At 63.8% G+C, this 16603-nt stretch overlaps 3 protein-coding genes across 4 annotated transcripts; 2 read left to right on the top strand and 1 right to left on the bottom strand.

The window, feature by feature from the left end:
* The first annotated feature begins 10 nt into the window (after positions 1–10).
* On the top strand, positions 11–6267 carry FAAP100 (FA core complex associated protein 100). The gene is made up of 9 exons (XM_042891537.1): positions 11–284; positions 994–1112; positions 1300–2285; positions 2493–2643; positions 3220–4010; positions 4311–4447; positions 5154–5270; positions 5453–5539; positions 5636–6267. The coding sequence occupies exons 1-9, from the start codon at positions 120–122 to the stop codon at positions 5750–5752; spliced, it is 2670 nt and encodes an 889-aa protein (XP_042747471.1). The 5' UTR covers positions 11–119; the 3' UTR covers positions 5753–6267.
* A 459-nt stretch (positions 6268–6726) lies between these two features.
* FSCN2 (fascin actin-bundling protein 2, retinal) lies at positions 6727–9308 on the bottom strand. Of its 2 annotated transcripts, XM_042891539.1 has the most exons (5): positions 8486–9308; positions 7448–7604; positions 7248–7369; positions 7002–7169; positions 6727–6932 (listed from the first exon to the last, which is right to left on the bottom strand). In XM_042891539.1, the coding sequence occupies exons 1-5, from the start codon at positions 9306–9308 to the stop codon at positions 6727–6729; spliced, it is 1476 nt and encodes a 491-aa protein (XP_042747473.1). The 2 variants fall into 2 exon arrangements, with proteins under 2 accessions (XP_042747473.1, XP_042747472.1); XM_042891538.1 differs by having other exon boundaries at positions 7002–7369.
* A 3391-nt stretch (positions 9309–12699) lies between these two features.
* ACTG1 (actin gamma 1) lies at positions 12700–15656 on the top strand. Its single transcript, XM_042891540.1, has 6 exons — positions 12700–12788; positions 13175–13308; positions 13406–13645; positions 13947–14385; positions 14487–14668; positions 14746–15656. The coding sequence occupies exons 2-6, from the start codon at positions 13186–13188 to the stop codon at positions 14887–14889; spliced, it is 1128 nt and encodes a 375-aa protein (XP_042747474.1). The 5' UTR covers positions 12700–12788; positions 13175–13185; the 3' UTR covers positions 14890–15656.
* The last annotated feature ends 947 nt before the right edge of the window (positions 15657–16603 follow it).

The raw sequence follows: 16603 nt of genomic DNA on the forward strand, positions 1-16603 counted from the left end.
GTGAGCTGGAGAGTGCTGAGCTGGTCTCTGTTCCAGGGGGGCTGGCTGTGGCCTTGGGGTTTGTCCCTGTTCCCCCCTCCCCCCTCTGTGCTGAGCACCATCCCCATGCCCCAGGCACCATGGCACAGGTGGGGCACCGGGTGGATTACCTGGCTGGCTTCTGCTGCCCGGTGGGGGGGCTGGTGGCCGGCAAACCCCGCGTGCTGTGCCACGAGAGCGAGATCTACCTCTGCAATGGCAGCGAGTTCGTCTACATCTACGACCAAGAGGGCAAGGTGCTGAAGGTGAGTGGTCCTTGCTGCCGGGATAGGAAGTGGGGAGACCTTGGGACCCCCCCGGGTTCCTCCATCCCAGGCTGTGTCAATGAGAGGGGGTGAGATGCTTTGGGGCAGTGGGGTGCTGCTGCCTGAGCCCCCCCCCCCCCCGGGCCCTGCAAGGCGAACGCTGAACAAAGCAAAGTCCCTTTCTTTTCTCATCTACAAAGGATTTCACTGTTGTCTCCGCTGTGACTAACAGCAGTCGTCGTGTTGAGTTATACACAGCTTCTTTTTTTAATTTGTCCTTATTATCATTTCTAAGAAAGCCATCACTGTAATATCAGGATTTGCCTCCTACACTGCGTTCCTTCTCAGGAAAGTAGATCATGTATGGGCTTTCAGGTTGCCATTTCCCTCCCTTTTCCCTCCCACCCACCATGCACAGTCGCTGCCTGGACAGGAGCAGCACCGCAGCCTCATGAACCCGAGCGCAGTGCGAGCTGCAGCACTGCCTGGTGACAGCCCAATTCCTGGAACTGCTCACCATGTTCCTCTGCAGGAAATCACTGCTTTCGTTCCCAGTTTCTTTGGGGCTGCCCAGGGGGAAGCACTTCTCAGCAAGCTGCTCCCTCTTTACCCATCGGTGCGCCTCTCTGTCTAGCTGCATGGGCACCGGGGTTCCTTGGCACCTCCTGTGGGCTCAGTGGGACCATAACCCTTCCCTTTCTCCACCCAGGCTGTGTACAGGTGCCCTGACCAGGTGTGGCATGTGGAGCTGCTGCCCCTGACAAGACAGCTGTACATCCTCTGCGCCCACAGCGGCATCTACTGCGTGTCCCTGGACCAGCAGAGCAGGTGAGGTGACGGCACAGAGGATACAAGTGCATTGTACAGGTCGGGGTTTGGCCCTCGGCTCTCTCTGGGCTGCTGCTCCTGCCCTGCTGTGGGGAGCTTGGTCTGAGGGCCAGGGGATGAGGCAGCCAAGAGAAGCGCTGGCTTCGCCCCGAGCCTTGGCTGTGAGCCTTTGCCTGTTTGCTTGAAGGTTAATGGAGCAGACGGATGGCGACGGCCAAGAAAGCAATTGCCCTTCCGGCGTCTTCCCCGTGGACTCAGACGCCTGCATCTTCCCAGACTCCAGCCTCTGCATGTTCACTCTGCTCAACAACTTCGTCATCACCCTGTCCCAGGCCCATGGCAAATGGTGGATGAAGCTGCACGAGCTGCCGCGCCCCGAGCAGGACAGCGCCCCCTACCGGCAGGTCAGCGAGGTGGGCTTCTGCCCTGGCCCCGCGCCCGCCGAGGAGGGAGATGGCGCTCCGTCCCGCTTCCTGCCCGTGCTGTGCTGCGCCTCCTCCCCGGGCACAGCGGGCAGCGCGGAGGGGCCGTGGTGCTCGGGGGGCTTCGTGCTGGAAGAGCCCCTCTTCAGCTTGCTCTTCGGGATCGACGCTGCCATGCTGGAGTCCCCGATGATCCTGTGCGGCTTCCCGGACGGACAGCTCTGCTCTGTGCCGCTGAAGGCTCTCAGCTCGCCGCCCGCCGATGGCTGCCACGACGTCTCTGGGCAGGACCCCCCCGTGAAGATCCTCCACCACTTGGAAGAGCCCATCGTCTTCATCGGGGCGCTGCGGACGGAGCGGCGGGCAGCGGAGGAGGAGGAGGAGGAGGAGGAAGATGACGCCGAGGACGATCCGCTGTTTGGCGACGCCGGCTGTGACTGCGTGGTGGCCGTGGGGCACTACGGCAAGATGGTGGCCGTCAAGGCAGACCAGAGGGATGAGACAACGGTGCCGGAGCTCAGGGAGTACTACCTGCGTGGGCCCATCCTCTGCGCCGCCTGCGGCAGCGGCAGCCGCATGTACTACAGCACGCACTCGGACATCTCTGCCGTCGACCTGGACTGGGTCAGCGAGGCCTCTGACCCTGAGGACACGGAGAGCTGCGGCGGCGTCCTGCCGCCCGTCCTGTCCCCAGCCAGCTTAAGTATCTGTAGCGTCGTGGCCCTCTCCCTGTCCTCACGGGCATCAGAAGGTACTGCCGACCGCGGGGAGCGCGCTGGGTCTTGGGGTGGATGAGGGCAGGAGAGCTGCCCAGCTGTGTGCGTCCACACACCTTGTGGTGGTCTGCGTCGGGCTCCATCCTTCATCCTTTCTTGTTGACCCTCTCCTTTTTGTAAGTTCTTGCTGTTCAATGTGCCGACGGGCTGAGCACCCCTCGGTACCCCGTGCTGCCCCACAGGTGAATCAGAGCTGCTGGCCCTGTCTGCCAAAGGCCGCCTCATGACCTGTGGCTTATGCAGCCCCGAGGATGCTGATGTGGAGCTGACGCCCGCCGAGGCTGGCCGGAGGATTAAGGCACTGCTGTCCGGGATAGGCAACACCTCAGAGAGGTAAGGGCAGGGCTGCTGTGCTGCTGCTGGCCCTGTGTGAGCCGTGGGGTGTAGGTACCTAGAGGTGTACCAGCTCCTGCATGGCTCATAAGGCCTCTTGCAGTGCCACCTCTGATGTTTCCTTTCCCAGAGCAGGTGGAAGGGAAGCCCCCAGCCTCAGTGGCATAAAAATAGTTTGCTGGCAGCCCTGCCTGCTGCTCTGTGCAGGCACACTGCTGCTTGCAGCTTTGGTGACAGAAGGAGGGCAAGGCACAGTGCCAGCGTGCCCAGACACCCCTCAGCACCTGCCAGGCCTGTCACAGGCAGGGCAGGGCAGTGCTTGCTCAGCCCTCTGCGGCCATCTGTGCTTGGGGAGGAGGTTCCCCCTCCGGTGGGGGATTCCCAAAGCTGTGAGCGGGGCTTGTAGCCCACCCATCTGCAGCTTGTCATCGCTGGGAGCTGCAGCCCAGGGCTGGCCGGCGGCTCGCACTCAGGGTCTACTCAGCTGATTGGGGTTTGTCTGCTAACCCCGTTTGCAGACCCACTGTCCCCACTGCCAGCCCTCCTGCTTTCGAGCTCTGCGCTTTGTCCTTCCAGAGTTTCCTTCCTGAAGAAGGCAGTGGACCAAAAGAACCGTGCCCTGGCCAGCCTCAACCAGGTGATGAATGTGAGCGCAGCTCTGCTGTCCAGCCAGGAGGGCCAGAAGCCCATTGCTTGCACCGTCACTGCCAACTGGAGCTGCCTCCTGCTCCGTGACACCGTCACCATCTCCTGCCTGCTGGAGAACTGCAGCGAGTACAGCCTGGAGCAGGGCTGGACCCTGTGTGTTCAGCTCCTGGCCAGCCCCTGTGCCTTAGAGGAGGAGTCTGTGGATTCGGCCACCACCTTCACCTTCCCCATCGACCAGCTCCAACCTGGGACCAAGCGGGAGCTGACGCTGCCCCTCGGCTCGGCCACAGACACCAAGCTGGATCTGCCTCTGACCATCTCCTGTGCCCTCTACTACAGTTTACGTGATATCCTGGGCAGTGGCTCTGACTCACCCGAAGCCCTGGATGATCTCCTCCCGGACGATTCGCCCATCCTGTCCCCAGACAGAGAGGGCATCTGCCTGCCCCTCAGCGAATGCACCATTGACATGCTGCAGTGCCTGCACTTTGAGAGCAGCCCCCCCAGGCCGGACCCCTCCTCCAAAGTGGCTTCGCTGCCTGCGCCCCAGGATCCTGTGGAGACCTTCCTGAGGGCATCCAAGGAGCAGCCTGAGCCCGAGGCAGGGGCAGCCAGCAAGCAGCCATGTGCCACAGGAGAGGGCAGCGTGCCACCCTCAGCAGCGTCCATCAGAGTGTCCTCAGAGCTGCTGAAGAACGCGCTGAAAGCCTCCAGCTCAGGTGGGTGCTGCCTGCAGGGGGTCTGTGCTGAGCAGGTCCTTGGGAGTGACCTAGGAGAGCTGTCCTGTGTCACCATCCCCTTCCCGGGGTGAGGGAGGAGGGTTCCAGGCTCCCACTTTGCCACTCCAGCAGTGTGACAGCCTGGAGGGGAATGTTCCCAAGCCTGGAGTCAATCTGGCATCGCAGCAACTGCACATGGGCAGAGCCAGGCGTGCACCGTTCCACCTGCTCACATGGCCCTGCCCTGGGGAGGTTGTGCAGAGACACAATGTGCTCCGCTTTCTCTCCTCTCACCCCCAGACGTCTCGCTGAGCTGTGCCACGCTGCGCTGGCTGCTGGCGGAGAACGCTGCAGCCGCGGCGCTGAGCAGTGGGGAGGTGACCTCGGTGTGCGGTGTGGCTCCGGATGGAGGAGAGGTGCAGCTGATCATCCGAGAGGCAAGGAAGGGGTTAGCCCTGCAGAGGAACTGCCTGTCCTGCCCCACAGAGCTCTGTTCCTCACCCACTGAGGAGCAGCATGACACGTGGCCTGCCTGTCACCCCCTGGTCCCACACTCCATGCTGCTGGGGCCCCTCCACCCTTCCCAGGACTTTCTCAAGGCTCCTTGGGGCTGCCGCTCCGTGCTGAGCCTGCAGAAGGGAAAACGTGGCTGGGTTCTGGGTGTAAATCCGACCGACTGCAGCTTTTCCCCTTCTAATGTGAAAATCCCCCTCTAAGTGCAAAGGAAAAGCAGTAATTGCAGCACAGCTCTCCTGCCATGGTCGGCTAACCCTCCGGCGAGGGGCCCAGCCGCCTGCGTGCTGGCAGTGACCTGGTTCAGGTTGGTTCACACTTGAGAGCACTAATATTGCCAATGTGATTAGCGACAGCGTTAATTCTGCTTGGGCTAAGCCTGCCGGATTAAATCCACCACGCTGGCAGCCCGCGTCTGACTGGGGAGCGGGCAGCAGGTCGACCTCAAACTTGTACTGGCCTGCAGAGCAGTGAGGGCTGTGCATGGAGCAGGGATGGAGGGAACAGCAGCCGTCTTTGGGCCCAGCATGGAGTCACCATCCCAGCCCTACTGCCCTTGGGGTGGGGGGAACTGGGGCAGCCCTTCCCCAACCCTGCGAGGATTGCAGTGGGGCCTTGCTGCTCTCTCAGGTGGCCATGAATGACCTCAGCCCGGCCGGCCCCATCCAGGCGGTGGAGATCCTGATGGAGAGCCCGTCCCTGGCCCACATGTGCAGGATGCACCACGCCGTCATCCGCCGCATCCAGGTATGGAGCTGCGGGGCACATCCCCGAGTGCTGCCCTGGACCCCGACAGACTCTGTGGGATGGTTTTTCAGGCACCACTGTGTGGCAGCCGTACTTGGCACAGCCCGGTGCCACGCAGGGATGAGGAGTGGGACCACCGCTCCCTCCCCAAGTCCCCTGCAGCAGAGCTCTGCTCCCCGCAGGCGCTGGTGCTGGAGCAGGCAGCGCAGGGCTCGGGGCCCCCTGACCTCCGCATGCAGTACCTGCGCCAGATCCAGACCAACCACGAGGTGAGCCGTGAGCCCGCCGTGCCCCCAGCCCCCCCCCCCACGGGCCCCTCCTCACGGCCGCGACCCTCGCCCCGCTCCTCCTCTTTCCTCCCGCAGGCGCTGCTGAAAGAGGCGCGGTCCCTGCGCGACCACCCGCCCCTGACCGAGGAGGGCACGGAGAAGCTCCTGCACATCTACCAGCAGCTGCGTAACCCCAGCCTGGTCCTGCTGTGAGCAGCGGAGCAGCCAGCGCGCCCCGGGGAACGGGGACGGTCCCAAGGAGGGGCAACGTGCCCGGCAGGAGGGCCGGCGGCCGAGGCGGTGGTCTGTGTGTGTGAATGTGTCGTGGTCGTGTTGTCGGCAGCACGGAGGGGCCGTGCGCCCCGAAAGCCGCCTGGCGGCAGAGCGGGGCTCCTGGGCTGGCCCGGCGCTGCGCTGCCGCCCGGTGCTGTGCAGCCTCGTGGGGCGTTGCGGCCGCGGTAGCGTGGCTCCGTCCCGGCTGTGGGCTGCGCCCCCGTGCCGCCTTGCCTTTCAGGATCAGGACAAACAGGGTGCTGTGCCAGGGTGCCCGGGGGAGCCCCGTTTTCTGCTGGGCAGGGGAGGGGGTTTTCCGCTCCCCCGTTGTTTCTATAAATGATCTCGTATCTCTGTGGCGGTGCAGCGTGTTTTGGGGGCTCGGTCTTTCCCCGCACTGCTCCGGTGTCTGTAAATCTGTCGTCTGCCATGAAAACGATCGTGCCGCTCAGCGACTGCGCCTCTCTTTTCCTTTTCATCTCCGTGCCTGCTCCTGGGGGACCCCCACCGCCATCACCATGCATCTCCCCAGCCCCACGCGCACCGCCTGAGGGGCTGCAGCCCCCTCCCCAAACCCCCACGGCACCCCTATCCCCGCGGGCACCCGGATGGGCACTGCGGCACTCTGCCACCCCGTGGCACAGCGAGCGCAGAGCTGCTCTGTCCCCGGCGCGTGGCATCCCCGTGCCCTGCTGCCATCCCCTGTGCCCTTCTGCACGGCGTCCACGCTGTCCATTCGGGGTTATGGGGCCACGGGGAGGGGATGAAAGCCAGATCCTGACCCACCGTGCCCTGGCCGCGGAGGAAAAGGCCGTGCCTTGCTGCAATCCAGACGCACTTTAATGACACGAGTTGGGGAGGGTCGGGGACGCGGCTGCCGCCGTCGGTGCCACCGGGTCCCCCCGTCCCCAGGCTCAGTACTCCCAGAGCGTGGCCCGCAGCACCGACTCGCTGTCGGCCCGCAGGGTGCCGGCCGGGTCCCCACGCAGGTACCGCCCGTTCTTCCCTTTGATGGCGACGCGCCCGCGCTCCCGAAACTCGAAGAAGAAATCCTCGGACAGGTCCCCGTCGCTGCAGACCGCTCCGCTGCTCGCCACGTACCAGAACTTTCCCCCCTGACCTGCAGAGGGCGCGGGGCCGTCAGTGGGGCCGCGGGCAGCCCCGCATCCCCCCCCGCACCGCCACGCACCTCTGATCTGGTAGGCGCCGTCGCTGAAGCCCACGTGGAAGACGTCGTAGACGGAGCGGTTGGAGTCGAGCAGATTGGAGCCGCGGTGGTAGCAGACGAAGCCGTGCTCGCCCCGCAGCACCAGCATGGGCCGGTTGATCAGCTTCAGGGTGAACTCCTCGTCCTCCCCTGCGACGGGAAAGGGGCTGAGCGGGGCTGACGTCCCCATCCCCCAACCCCCACCTGCAGCCCCAGTTCTGCACTCACCCACGGCATCGCTGACGGCCGCCAGCTGCCCGTTCCTCTTGGTGCACACGTAGCGGCCATTGCTGGCACGCAGGGCCACACGCCGCCCGCGCCACTCGATGTCAAACATGGTGTTGGCAGCACTGGGTGACAGCACAGCGGTGTCACTGGGCCGCCCGCCCCCCCCGCCCCCCCCCCCCCCCCGGCCCTGCTGCACTCACACTTCAGTAGCCACGGCCTGGATGCCCCCGTGGGCCACCAGGGTCCAGTAGCTGCCAGCATTGGTGTGCAGGCTGCACTTCTTGGTGTCACGGTCGATCTGCAGCTGGAAGGTCTCGTGGTTCAGCTCCTCATCCTGGTTGGCCGACACGTTGATGCCTGCGGGTGGAAAGGGACATCAGCACAGGGCCACCCCCTCCCAGGGTAAATCCCCCCGGAACAATCGTGCTAATTGGGCCCTTAATCTGATTGTGGTGTGCCCATCTGAGCAGCGCAGCCCTGCACAGGCCCCTATTTATATCCCACACCGCCCTAAGGAGCTTGGCACAAACGTCCCCAGTGCCACGGGGACAGCAGGGCAGCTGGGGCCATGGCACGGCGCTGTGTGCCAGCTTTGGTTGTGAGCACTGTGTGTGCAAACATGCACGCTCCCAGCACCTGGCGTGCACTCCATTCGTACACCAAACTCAGCCTTTCACACATGCAGAGCGGCATGCAGGCGAATGCACAGTGCTGCAAAGAGCCTTGCTTGCACACAGGTACGGGCTGCACAGCTGTGCACCTGCAAACACGTGCGCACACACACACACACAGGTTGCATGCAGCTGTGTGCCTGAACTCATGCTCACAGCATCACACATGCATGACCTGCACCGAAGCACGCATGCGCTGCAGTGCACCACGCAGAGCCTTGCACACGCACATTTATGCACACTTGCAGTGCTGCACAGATCCACTGCCAGTCCCAAATGGGCCACACAGTCCCAGGGCAGCCTCTGAGCAACCCACACTGCCGACAGTGGGGCTGTGGTCACACACCGACCCCAGGCAGGGGCTGTTTTTATAGGGTCTCCTCTCCACGCAGAGCGCTCTCACGGAGACCTCCGGGGCTGGGGCTGCTTTGGGCTGAGCGATCCCCGGGGTCCACCAGGTGCCTGTCCCCAAAGCTGGGGCTGTTTTTGTAGGGTCTCCTCTTGGTGCTCTCACAGAGAGCCCACACTCTGGGCTGACCACCCCCCGGCTTCACACCGTGCCCTTACCCTGCCGGATGGAGACGAATCTGCCGTTGGCCGCCGTGAAAACCACCTGGGGGTGACTTTCCTCCAGATCGAAGAGTTCGTCCTTGCCTGGCTTGGAGCTGCGCCCGGATTTGAGCGTTCCGGTGGGCCCGGTGGGCGCCAGGTACTTCCCATCGCAGTCCTTGAAGGCCAGCTTACCCGCCTTGAACTCCAGCGTGTAGCCGGTGCGGGCGCCGGGCTCGGGCACCAGGATCCCATCGCAGCGCAGGTAGCGCTCGTCGGCCGTGCGCAGGCTGTACTTCTTGTCCTGGAAGCAGAGCGTGATGAGCGCGTCCACCCCCCAGGGCAGGTTGCTGTCGGTGGCGATCTCGTCCTCGTGGGCGCTCAGGTGCGCGTAGCGGCGGCGGCTGACGCTCAGCAGGTTGGCCTGCGGGTGCATGGCCAGGTGCACGGTCCACAGCTCGCCCTCAGTGACGCTGGGAGCGAAGCAGGACAGCCGGTCCTCGCGGCCGCCGAAGAAACGCCGGTGCGGCGCCGACTGCAGCGCCCAGCGCCCGTCCGACTGCGTGATGATGCTGAAGCGCTCATCGCGGCCCGGCTGCTCGGCCTCGCAGCGCACCTGCCCGTCCTTGTCGGCCCCCAGGTAGCGGCCCAGGTGGCTCTTGAGGAAGACAACGGAGCTGTCGGCCTCGTCCTGCTCCAGCGTCCATATCTGCTTGCGCTTCAGGCTGGGTGCCGAGGCGTTCACCTTGTAGCCGAAGCTCTCCGCCGTCAGGTAGCGGCTCTCGCAGTTGATCAGCCCGAATTGGATCTTCAGGACCTGGTGGATCCCATTTGTTGGCATCTTCCGCCTCTGCCGGGGGGGGGGTGGCCCCAGGGGGCTGCGGGGACGTCTGCGCTGCCGGGCGCCGCTGCCGCAATGGCCCCGTGGCACAGCTCGGCACGGCACAGCACGGCGCGGCGGGGGGGGGGGGGGACGCCCAATTAGGGGCAGGTGGGATTACGGAGCCCGGCCAGATTGCTGCCGGGTAACCTACTGCCCCACGCCCTACAGCCCCACAGCGGCTCGACGCCCAGCACCGGGCAGCCCCGTGTGTGCACAGCTCCAGATCTCGGCGTCCCACCGTGGAGCCGCGGGTGGAAAACTTGGGTGGGAACCCGATCTGGGCGCACGGATCCGTTCCCTGCAGGCTAAGGTTACCGGCCTCTCTGATTCAGCAGCGGGTCACCTCCCGGCGCGCCGCCTCCTGGCCAGCCCCTAAGCGCCTTACAATTAGCCAGGCATTTTGATTAGTTTAAACCCTTTATCCTGCTTTGGGGCCCTTGGCCTCCATCTGTCCTACGGCCCCATTTCCCCCCCCCATGGCTGTGGCTCAGGGTCACGCAGCCCTGTGTCTCTGATGGGACAGAGCTGAGCACTGGGCTTCGTCATCATCATCTTGCCATGTGTTGGGCCCTGGGGAGCGACGGGGCCGTGTTGGGCATCGTGGTGTCGTGCGTTGGGCACTGTGGGATGGGAACCTTCGTTGCTGTGTTTTGGGCATTGCAGGGCCATGTGTTGGGCACTGTGGAATTTGCTCCTCCAGTGCCGTGTGTTGGGCATCACGATATGGGGACATCCAGTGCCGTGTGTTGAGCATCACAGTGCCATGTGTCGGGCATCACAAGACAGGGACCACTGGTGCCATGTGTTGAGCACCACAGTGCCATGTTTTGGGTACTGCAGCATGGGGACCTCCAGCGCCATGTGTTGGGCATCGTGGTGCCATGTGTTGGGTGTCACAGTGCCATGTGTTGGCATGATGGATGGCATCCTATGGTGCCATGTATCCCCCAGCCACAAGGACGCTGCTGGGGACACTTGGGCTGAGCTCACCCCAATCCCATGGTTTTGGGTGCTGCCCTATGGGAGCACAGAGGTCCGTGGGGATGGGTGGTGTCCCATAAGCGGTCACACCCGGTCCCCAGCGCCCGGCTCTGTGCTCTCACTGCCTCCTTCCCCCCCAGCTCCGGTGTCAGTGTGGCGGCAGCGAGTTATTGTTCCCGAAAATAGGTCCCGGGGATTGTTTGCCTCATGACTTTTTCATGGCTCTCCCTTTACCGTGCCTGGGAGAGGAAGGGGGGGGGGGGGCACGGCGGCCCCCAGCGCTGCGTTACACGAGCTGCATGGCGTGCTGAAACTGACCCCCACCGAAATGGATACGGCTTGGCTTTCTGACTGGGGGGGGGTGGCTAAGTGGGTCAGGGTCCTGCAGAGGGGGGTGGGGGACAGTGAAGGGGACATCCTACGGTGCTGCTGGAGGTGTGCAGTGCGAGAGCTGAGAGCCGCATTGACACACACAGATGCCACCCCTCCCCAAATATAGGGCTGGTGTTGGCATTGGGGGTGTCCTGCTCCACCCCGTTGTTTTCCCCCCCCCCCGGGTTGGGCTTGACCGGGGGGGGGGGGGCCCGGGGAGGGGGGGGGGGGGGGGCCGACGCCCCCTTGCGCAACGCCCCGCCGTCCCCGTGACAACGGCGGGGGGGGATGGGGTGGGCTGTCACCGTCACCACGACGACAGAGCTGTGCGCGCGGGGTGGGGGGGGCACCGCACCGCATCAGCACCGCGGGGACCTTCACCCGAAGGAAGAGGGGGGGGGGAGGAGGAGGAAGGAGAACGACGTGCGCTTCCTCCTCCTCCTCCTCTTCCTTCTCCCCGCTCCCCCCTCCCCGAGCGAAAGTCCCCGCGGAGGCGGTTTCGGTGCCGGGCGCGGCCGTGCCACCGTCCCGATGTGCCCTAATATAGCCGTGCCGCGGTACCTGCGGCCCCGCCCGCCCCGGGGACATCAGCCCACGGCTGGGACGCTGCCCTACGTGGGGACACGGGACCCCCAGCCCCTCCCGCTGCCCCCCAGCACCTCTCGGCGCTCTGTCCCCATCTTCCGCCCCAATGGCACCGCTGTGGCCCACGGGTGGTGCCGGAGCCGTGTGGGGCCGAGCGGTGCTGGGAATCACCAGGAGATGCCATGGGGAGCATGGGCAGTGCGTGGAAAGTGCCGCTGTGTCTGCATGGACCGGGCACCCAACATGGCCATGGAGCTCCAGTACGGGCCATTGGGCTCCAGTGTGCTCTACAGGGCTCCAATATAATCTGCCGGGCTCTAGTGTGGACTGTGAGGCAGCATCATGGCCCACGGGGCTGTGACATGAGCAATTATATCAAACCATGGGCACTGGCGTGGGCTGTGGGGTACCAGTGCGATCTGATGGGTTCCAAGGCAGTTCCTAGGGCTCCAACATGGACAGTGAGGCACCAGTACAGTCCATTGGCACCAGCATGGCTCATGGGGCACCATATGGAGCATGGGGCTCCAACAGGGTCTGTGGTCCATTGAGCTGCAGTGTGGTCTACGGGGCTCCAGCATGTCCTTGGGACACCAATATGGTTCTTGGGACATCAGTACGGTCCACAGGACACCAGTATGATCCACGGGGCTCCAACACAGCCTGTTGTTGCTCCATGATGCCTTACATGCCCCAGGCTCCTGCCCACCCTCAGGCCCCTGCTATGGCACAGTATGGGCACAGCACGGCGAGGTTGGCCCCATAGCAGTGATGGGAGACACTGTGTTTTGGGGCACGAAGCACCACGTGCCCTGCAGCAAGGCCTGTGTCACCCATGTGGGGTGACAGCTGTCCCCTATAGGGGGTGTCATGTGTATGGGATGCCCCCTATACCAGGCACCCCTATACCGGCATCCCCTACACATGGTGCCCACCCAACACAGTGTCCCCTATTCGAAACGTCCCCTATACGAGTGCCTCCGATGCGGGGCATCCCCTACACGGGTTGTCACCCATACGGCTGTCACCCATAGGGTCCCCTACACTCAAGTGCACCCTACCGAGGGGAGCACCTCTAAGTGCCCCCCTCGTGTGGATCCCAGCATCGCACCGGGAGCCGCCCCGCACCCCTCCGCACCCCGAACCCCACGGTACCGGGGGGGGCACCGCCGTGGGGCGCTGGGCCGGGCCGGGGCGGCCGCCCCCCGCTTTGCCCCCCACCCCCACCCCACGCTTTGCCCCATGCAGATTCCGGGGTTCTCGGGGCGGGGACGAGCCGGCAAGTCTCCCCACGTGGCCGAGTGCGGACTAGCCAATGGGAGCGCGTGTTTCTGAAAGATCTCCATATATGGCGATGTTCTCGGCCGGGTGGGAGGGGCTGCCGCCCCCTGGGTATAAAAGCGTGGGGCTGGCAGCGGAACGGTCTCACTCCGCCGGCGGCAGCGGACCGCGCGCAGCGTCATCGCTCTCTTCAGCACCGGGCGCAGCCTCCCCGCACAGGTACGGCCCCGCGCCCCCCTCCTCGGGGCCGGCGGCGGCTGAGGCAGTGCGCGCGATGCCGCGGGGTGTGCGGGAGGGGAGCGCGGTGGGGGTGGGGGGGGGCTCAGCGCTGCGCAGCGCCCCATAGGGCCTCACCCCCAGCCATTCCCCCCCTTCCATTTCCCCCCCTCCGGTCCCAGCGCGCGTTGGCCGCGCCCGCTCTGAGGGCCGTTGGGGTGGGGCGGGACGCGTTGTGATTGGCTGCGGTCGCGCGTGACGTCACGGCGCGGGAGATTCGAAGATTCGAATGGCGGCGGACGGAGCCATGGGCGGCGGCGGGGGGGGGGGGGGGGGGGGGGTTGCATGGTGGGAGTTGGCGGTGGGGTGACGGTGCGACCGTCCCGCAGAATACCCCAAGATGGAAGAGGAAATCGCAGCGCTCGTGATCGACAATGGCTCCGGCATGTGCAAGGCGGGATTCGCCGGGGACGATGCGCCCCGCGCCGTGTTCCCGTCCATCGTGGGCCGCCCCCGGCACCAGGTGTGTGTGTGAGGCGGGGGTGCGAGGGCTGGGGGAAGGCGGGGGGTTGGGGGGGTCGGTGGGGCTGTGCGCGTTGTTGACCGCGAGCTGCTTGTAGGGCGTGATGGTGGGCATGGGGCAGAAGGACAGCTATGTGGGCGACGAGGCGCAGAGCAAGAGGGGCATCCTGACCCTGAAGTACCCCATCGAGCACGGCATCGTCACCAACTGGGACGACATGGAGAAGATCTGGCACCACACCTTCTACAACGAGCTGCGTGTGGCGCCCGAGGAGCACCCGGTGCTGCTCACTGAGGCTCCGCTCAACCCCAAGGCCAACCGTGAGAAGATGACGCAGGTATGGCTGCTGCCCGCTGCACCGCCCTCCTCCTTTGTTTATGGCACCCTAATCCTGAGCCATCTCTCTCCCACCATTTTCAGGGTTCTGTTCTCCTGGCATTTCCCCCCTGACGTCTCAGGTTTCTTTCATTTGTGTTTTCTGCCTGCTTTTCTTTGCTTTTCCTTCACATCACAGTTGTTTTTTTTTTTTCTTTTTTTTTTTTTTTGCATGCCAGCATGCGTGTGCTAACACGGGTGTGAGTGACCCCACTCGGCTCTCAGTGCTCAGCTCACTTATGTTTCACTTCCCTTTCTGACAGATCATGTTTGAGACCTTCAACACCCCCGCCATGTACGTGGCCATCCAGGCCGTGCTGTCCCTGTACGCCTCCGGTCGCACCACAGGCATTGTTATGGACTCTGGGGATGGTGTCACCCACACGGTGCCCATCTACGAGGGCTACGCTCTGCCCCATGCCATCCTGCGTCTGGACCTGGCTGGCCGTGACCTGACCGACTACCTCATGAAGATCCTGACAGAGAGGGGCTACAGCTTCACCACCACAGCTGAGAGGGAAATCGTGCGTGACATCAAAGAGAAGCTGTGCTACGTCGCCCTGGACTTCGAGCAGGAGATGGCCACTGCTGCCTCTTCCTCCTCCCTGGAGAAGAGCTATGAGCTGCCTGACGGGCAGGTCATCACCATCGGCAACGAGCGGTTCCGGTGCCCAGAGGCTCTTTTCCAGCCCTCTTTCCTGGGTAGGTTTGGGTTAGAGCTGCATGTGGAGGGAGCTGTGGGGCCGGGTGTGCTGTGCGTGCGTGCAGCCTGCAATGCGCCCCTGCCTTCCCCCCTCTGCCAGGCATGGAGTCGTGCGGCATCCACGAGACCACTTTCAACTCCATCATGAAGTGTGATGTCGACATCAGGAAGGATCTGTACGCCAACACGGTGCTGTCAGGCGGTACCACCATGTACCCCGGCATCGCCGACAGGATGCAGAAGGAGATCACAGCCCTGGCACCCAGCACGATGAAGATCAAGGTAAGGAGCGCCGCCACCTCGGCTCGGGTTGGTTGGGAGGAGGCACGGGGCGGCCCTGACCAGCGCTCTCATTGCAGATCATCGCCCCTCCGGAGCGCAAATACTCCGTGTGGATCGGCGGCTCCATCCTGGCCTCCCTGTCCACCTTCCAGCAGATGTGGATCAGCAAGCAGGAATACGATGAGTCCGGCCCATCCATCGTGCACCGTAAATGCTTCTAAACGGACTGCTGGCAGGTGCACAGCATCTGCTGCATGAGTCGTCTCACTAGTATACGTTTGCCCTGGCAAATCTATACACCTCATGCTAGCCTCATAAAACTGGAATAAGCCTTCTTTCAAAAGAAACTTTGCCCTTGGAAAGTCTGTACCTGATGTCGTTAGTTGTGTCAGCGCTGGGTTGGCGAGCTGGCACTCGATTCCATCATTTATTCACCGTTTGGTGCACATTTAGAGGAAATACCCTGCACAGATCTGCTTGGGGGGGTTGTGCTGCGTGCCCAGATGTGTGCAGGGTATTCAGAGTCAGTCAGGCTTCCATCCAGTGCAGAGTATTCCAGATTTGGTGTAGAGGCTGGTAGGAGATCCATCCACACCCACTTCTGTCGCCGCCGTTCTAAGCAAGGTTGGGAAACATATCTGCATCCGAGCCTTACCAACCAGCCCTCCTCCTCCCCACCCCTCTATAACCACCACGGGGCTGAGGTTCCTCAACGCGGGTTGCTGAAACTTGGCATTGACACCTGTAAATTTATGCATCGTTTTAATTTATGTAAGACTTTTTTTCTTTTTGTTTTTTTTTTTTTTTTTTTTTTTGGGTTTTTTTTTTTTTTTTGTACGTTGCCTTAAATGTTCTCACGTTGACGGTAGGAAACCAAAATTGGGAAAGTCATCCTCCGGGTTGAGAAATCTTTCAAACGCCCAACGACACATCATTGTGTAAGGAAAATAATAATAAAGGAAAAAAAAACCGCTGCAGTAAACTCCAACCGGGGCTCTGTGTGTGTGTGCGCCTGGGGCTGCGGGCCGGCCGGCGGGTGAAAGGAGCCCTAGGAGGGCAGGCTTGGGGGTAGGGGGCGTCCCGGGGCTGGGGGCTGCCCTACGGTTGGATCCTGGGGGGCTGTGGCTGCTCGCAGCCCCTTCTTGCCATGGGGGCGCGGCTCAGCTCCCTGCCTGGGCTGGGGGCGCTGCTGGTGCACGGAGCTGCCTGGAGGTGGGCGCTGCTGCCGTGAGCCCCGGGCTGTGCCCTGCTGTCCGTCTGTCCCTCCGTGCGCGCACCTGGCCGTCCATCTGCCGCTCCGCCTGTCCATCCCTACGGCCGTCTGTCCATCCTTCCTCCTTTCGCCCCCCCCCAACTTCTCAGGCTTTGTCCTTCTGTCCGCCCGCCGCCAGGGGGCAGCACCGCTCCGTGCGCCACGAGTTGGTGCGTTCTCAGCTCCAGGCTCATCTTCCCCCCCCCCCCCCCCCCGCACCCCGTTGCCCCCCAGCCCCGCTGCGTTGCTCCCATCGCTCCCCCACCGCTACGGCGCGCCCCAACGCCTCCACGTGACCGCACCCCGCACCCCCCCCCCCCCGGCGCCCACGGTCGCCTCTCCGCTGCCGCCGGGAGGGAAAGGGTTAACCGCGCCCGGGTGGTGAGAACAAAAGGGCTTCCCGCCAGCCAATGGGCGAGAGGCGCTGCGCAACGGCGCCCTCTGATTGGCTACGGTGCGGCCAATGGCGTGCGAGCAGTGCTTGTCTGTCTTTCCCCACGTGGGGTGAGAGAGAGAAGGGAGCGAGCGCTCAGCTCCCGCCCTGCCCGTGTGCTGGGGAACCGCGCGGCGCTGCGCCCTGCTGCATGCGATGCGATGTGCCCTGCTGCATGCGATGCACACTGCTGTGCCCTGCTGCATGCGATGTGCCCTGCTGCATGCGATGTGCCCTGCTGCATGCGATG

The sequence above is a fragment of the Lagopus leucura genome, unplaced genomic scaffold (genome assembly GCF_019238085.1).
Source record: "Lagopus leucura isolate 7727_CA_CO unplaced genomic scaffold, USGS_WTPT01 111-7_obj-0_obj, whole genome shotgun sequence".
NCBI classification, from domain to species: Eukaryota; Metazoa; Chordata; class Aves; order Galliformes; family Phasianidae; genus Lagopus; species Lagopus leucura.

Bases quoted from the DNA above. Each gene is read 5' to 3' on its own strand.
- FSCN2 (XM_042891538.1), bottom strand. From the start codon at position 9,308: ATGCCAACAAATGGGATCCACCAGGTCCTGAAGATCCAATTCGGGCTG. The intron at 7,605-8,485 runs GTAAGGGCACGG...TTCCACCCGCAG, and splicing joins ATTCGTCTCCATCCGGCAGG to GCATCAACGTGTCGGCCAAC. The intron at 7,370-7,447 runs GTGAGTGCAGCA...GCTGTCACCCAG, and splicing joins CAGGCCGTGGCTACTGAAGT to TGCTGCCAACACCATGTTTG.
- ACTG1 (XM_042891540.1), top strand. From the start codon at position 13,186: ATGGAAGAGGAAATCGCAGCGCTCGTGATCGACAATGGCTCCGGCATG. The intron at 13,309-13,405 runs GTGTGTGTGTGA...AGCTGCTTGTAG, and splicing joins TGGGCCGCCCCCGGCACCAG to GGCGTGATGGTGGGCATGGG. The intron at 13,646-13,946 runs GTATGGCTGCTG...CCTTTCTGACAG, and splicing joins ACCGTGAGAAGATGACGCAG to ATCATGTTTGAGACCTTCAA.
- FAAP100 (XM_042891537.1), top strand. From the start codon at position 120: ATGGCACAGGTGGGGCACCGGGTGGATTACCTGGCTGGCTTCTGCTGC. The intron at 285-993 runs GTGAGTGGTCCT...TTCTCCACCCAG, and splicing joins AAGAGGGCAAGGTGCTGAAG to GCTGTGTACAGGTGCCCTGA. The intron at 4,011-4,310 runs GTGGGTGCTGCC...TCTCACCCCCAG, and splicing joins GCTGAAAGCCTCCAGCTCAG to ACGTCTCGCTGAGCTGTGCC.